Source organism: Sprattus sprattus (genome assembly GCF_963457725.1).
Source record: "Sprattus sprattus genome assembly, chromosome: 1".
Taxonomy (NCBI): Eukaryota; Metazoa; Chordata; class Actinopteri; order Clupeiformes; family Clupeidae; genus Sprattus; species Sprattus sprattus.
The window spans coordinates 72,772-77,500 of NC_137920.1; the positions used below are offsets into that span (position 1 = coordinate 72,772).

A 4,729-nucleotide genomic window follows, 5' to 3' on the forward strand; every position below is an offset into this window, starting at 1 on the left:
GCGAGGTCTCTGTTGTGCTTTGTTCCCGTTGCAGAGTTAGCTGCAGATCTTTGTTAGCTGCTTTGCTAAAGTTAGGTCTACTACGTTAGCGGTCAGTGTTTAGCTAACGAGAGATCTTAGGCAATTGTTTGCCGTGGTGAGAGCTTAGTCTGTTCTCTTCCATTGAGAACAAAGAGAGTTGTTTCTTCACCCTTGGAGGTGAGTAGAAGGAGAAGTGAGCCTGGCCAAGGCCAGTGGAGAGAGAGTGCGCAAAGAGAGTGAATGTATCATTTCAACGCAGTTTATAGGCAAAAGTGCGTCACGAATTTTAACACCTTGTTTTCAGCCAATTGTCTCTGTGAAATGTCAGATAAGAAAGTCAGAGTGATAAGGGAATTGTGGGTAATGAAGTCTTTTGTTGGACTCCACCAACAACTGTACCAAGACAAATTCCTTGTTTGTGCAAACTAACTTGGCCAATAAAAGCTGATTCTGATTCTGATTCTGAACACACACGAACACACACACACACACACACACACACACACACACACACACACACACACACACACACACACACACACACACACAAACCAAAACACACACACACACACAAACTAAAACACACACACACACACACACACACACACACACACACACACACACACACACACACACACAAACTAACACACACAAACACACACACACACACACACACACACACACACACACACACACACACACACACACACACACAAACTAACACACAAACACACACACACAAACTAACTTGGCCAATAAAAGCTGAATCTGATGATATATGACAGCTATATATAACAGAACACAATCAAACAATATAATTCCAAGTCTGTGCCGTCTACTATTCTGCTATTTTTCCGGAAGAGTCACTGATTTATACGCAGAGGGGGCGAGGGGAGGGTGTGTGTGTGAATGTGTGTGTGTGTGTGTGTGTGTGTGTGTGTGTGAGGGGGCGAGTGGAGGGGGCAGGGCCCTCTGTTATTGTTCCACGTGTTTCAAAGTGACATCCAGTGCTTTCTAAAGCCCGCCTCAGTCTGAAAAGAACACTCAGCTATTGGCCAAGCGAGCTGTCGGTCACATGGAGAGGACAGGGCGCTTCCCACTTTTTTGACAGTTGACTTTTTGGTCCGTGTTTCGTCATACAGTTCCGTCCTGACAACGCGGAAACGTGGAGAGTTTGTTGTCAAACGTGAGGTCGGGTCACCTGTCGCCCGCTGACAGAAACTAGCTCTAAAAATAAAATACAGTTAAAAAAAAATAAACATTATGATGGGCGAGACGTTTGGCCCGTGAGGAAGAAATGGAGTATTTTTCGCGCGCCAGTTCTCGCCAGCGACCGTAACTGTGTTTACTTCTTCTGCTCGCGAACTTCCCAACTCGGGCTACGGAGGACCAGCGCGAGGAACTATGCTGGACTGGACGCGGTGTTTTGCATGCGGACTGCTTCTCTGCCTCGGCGGCCTACCGTCTCCGGTAAATCAGTCGTGTGTTGGCGTGTGTGTGTGTGTGTGTGTGTGTGTGTTATGGCATGGGGACAGTATATTACAGTATGAGACTGGTGTTGGTGGCGCGCGCATATGTGGTGGTCAGTCTATTTTTGGCTTGGTGAGGTTCGTGTGCGCGTGCACCGGCAGGTCCTTTGTGCTGACCGCTTAACGCACGACAAAAAAAGAATGCCTTGGTATTGTCCGTGCGTGTGTGTGTGTGTGTGACAGAGAGTTTGTGTATGTGTGTGTGCGCGCGTGTGTGCGTGAATGTGTGTGTATGCGTGCGTATGTGTGTTTGTGCCCGTGTGCGTGCGTGCGTGCGTACGTATGTGCGTCCGTGTGTCTCTCGCATACATTGACTCAAGTCAGGGTGCGTGTGTGTGTGTGTCCCTCGTGACCCATCAGACCCAAACCCCTCGAAGTGACGGTGCTGTTTAAAAGAATCCAAGAGTGTGTGTGTGTGTGAGTGTTCTGTGTGTGTGTTCTGTGTGTGCGTTCTGTGTGAGTATGAGTGTGTTCGTGTGGTCGTGTGTGTGAGTTTGTGTGTGTGTTCTGTGTGAGTGTGTGTGTGTGTGTGTGTGTGTGTGTGTGTGTGTGTGTGTGTTTTGTGTGAGTGTGTGTGTGTGTGTGTGTGTGTGTGTGTGTGTGTGTGTTCTGTGTCAGTGTGTGTGAGTGTGTGTGTGTGTTCTGTGCGTGAGTGTGTGTGAGTGTGTATGTGTGCATGTGTGTGTGTGTGTGTGTGTGTGTGTTCTGTGTGTGTGTGTGTGTGTGTGTGTGTTGTGGGTTGGGATGCCATGGGAAACGGTAACTGCAGGTTGTCAAGGCAAATGTCATGGTCATTGAGAGAGGGAGTTGAGTGTGTGAGAGACTGTGTGTGTGTGTGTGTGTGTGTGTGTGTGTGTGTGTGTGTGTATGTGTGTATGACAGGCCTAACCCGAGAAACTCAAACCCCCATCATGAACGCACGCACACACACGCACACACACACACACACACACACACACACACACACACACACACACACACACACACACATCCGTATCACAGGCAAATAAAGGAGTGGTCTGAACATTTAACACAGAAACACAAACCCCCATCAATTACACACACACACACACACACACACACACACACACACACACACACACCCTTAGCAAATACACAAACACACCTACTTCACACACTCACATCTGCTGCCCATAGACTGCACACACTTTATGGTATGCACACACACACACACACACACACACACACACACACACACTCTCTCTCTTTCTCTCTCTCTCACACTGTGTGTGTGTGTGTGTGTGTGTGTATGTAAGCGCCATAACCAGGATATCCTGTATGTTCTCCTGTAGATGTCTATTTGTCTATCTGTCTGTCTGTCTTTCAGCACGCGCACACACACACACACACACACACACACGCACACCACACACACACACACACACACACACACACACATATACAGTAAATATTGAAAATACTAAGATTCTGATGACTTTAAAACATCAACCAATGATCAGTTTATTTATTACAACTCTCTCCCTCTTTTCGACCTGTCACCCTGTGTGTGTGTGTGTGTGTGTATGTGTGTGTGTGTGTGTGTGTGTGTGTGTGTGTGTGTGTGTTTCAGTGTGCGAGTGCAGGATCCATCACCTTGCCTGAGTCTCTGCTGTTTGTCTCCACCCTGGATGGGAGCCTCCACGCCGTCAGCAAACAAACAGGAGACATCAAATGGACACTCAAAGAAGGTGTGTGTGTGTTTTTGGTGTGTGTGTGTGCGTGTTTTTGGTGTGTGTGTGCGTGTGTGTGCGTGTGTGTGTGTGTGTGTGCGTGTTTTTGGTGTGTGTGTGCGTGTGTGTGTGCGTGTTTTTGGTGTGTGTGTGCGTGTGTGTGTGTGCGTGTTTTTGGTGTGTGTGTGTGAGTTTTTGGTGTGTGTGTGTGTAGTGTGTGTGTGTTCACGTGCGTGTGCTAAATGATGATTCCAAAAATGTAGCAGAGCAACTGAGCAAACTTATACAGTATATGATATACAACTGTATAATAATACATAATATAAAACTCTATAATAATATAAAACTGTATTATAATATATATTTTAAAACTGTATAATAATATATAATATAAAACTGTATAATAATTATCATCACAGAATTGATCTGAACATCAATCTGTTATCATTTCAGATCCTATCATACAAGTACCAGTCTATCTGCCTGAGTAAGTGTGAACACATTTATGAGTGTGTGTGTGTGTGTGTGTGTGTGTGTGTGTGTGTGTGTGTGTGTGTGTGTGTGTGTCTGTGTGTGTGTGTGTGTGTGTGTGTGTGTGTGTTGTGAACGCCCAGTTTCTCAGTGAAACAGGTCCTTTATTAACTCTTGCTTTATAAACTGGTCCAACCTAACAGAAAAGACATACGCCCCCTAGTGGCCAGACAGAGATAGTGTAGATGAGAGATACAGAGATGGCGTAGTCTGTCAGTCAGTCGGTGATAATGTTTATTGATTGAAAAAAAATACACACGCGCACACACTCACACACCAAATTTGATGGAATGTGGGGGGGGGGGGTGTGTGATGCAAGGTTGGTGTTTTTTTTTTTTGGTGGCCATGGGTCATTGAAAGCCAACAAGAAAATAATACCGCACACTTAACTTGCACCCCTCGACTTGCACCCCTCGTCAGTGCTGCTTCACTCTGACTCTAAGACCCCGTTTACACGGTGGGAAAGCGTAGATATTTTCATGCGGTTTGGCCTTTCATTTACCCGAAAACTGAGGTTTTATCACGGAAAACGACAATTTCTTAAAACTCCGGCCAAAGTGGAGATTTCTGATAACTCCATTGTTGTGTTTGCGTGTGCACTGGGTGAAACGGAGTTTTATGTTCTCAAACGCCACAGTATGCAAATTAAAATGCATCACGTCATATGAGCGTCCTATGTTTACAGTTAGTTTGCTTACTGGTCATGGATGCTGTTTAGGTAGTGCTCATTTATACGTTAATGCAAACGCAGGATTGCATTCTTTCAACCCTATAACTGAATCCCTCAACCCTTCCCCGGTGTGTGACTATTGGCTTTAACAATGGTTTCCCCCGCACTTCCACCAGTGGACTACGAGTTTTACATTCCATCTTCTCTACCTGTTGTAGTATCCCAAATAAACGTAAAGGATCCACTTAAATATCTAGGACTCAGCCAATGTAATGGATTAGCCTACT

The 4,729-nt window shown here is 45.7% G+C and overlaps 1 protein-coding gene across 1 annotated transcript in view; it reads left to right on the forward strand.

Annotated features, from left to right (window-relative positions):
* Window positions 1–1,192: 1,192 nt before the first annotated feature.
* The window catches only part of ern2 (endoplasmic reticulum to nucleus signaling 2), a 25,041-nt gene continuing 21,504 nt past the window's right edge, over window positions 1,193–4,729 (forward strand). Inside the window, 3 exon segments of the mRNA XM_080836566.1 lie at window positions 1,193–1,491; window positions 3,142–3,259; window positions 3,695–3,728. Of these exon segments, the coding sequence (XP_080692692.1) occupies window positions 1,426–1,491; window positions 3,142–3,259; window positions 3,695–3,728 (218 nt within the window). The 5' untranslated portion in view covers window positions 1,193–1,425.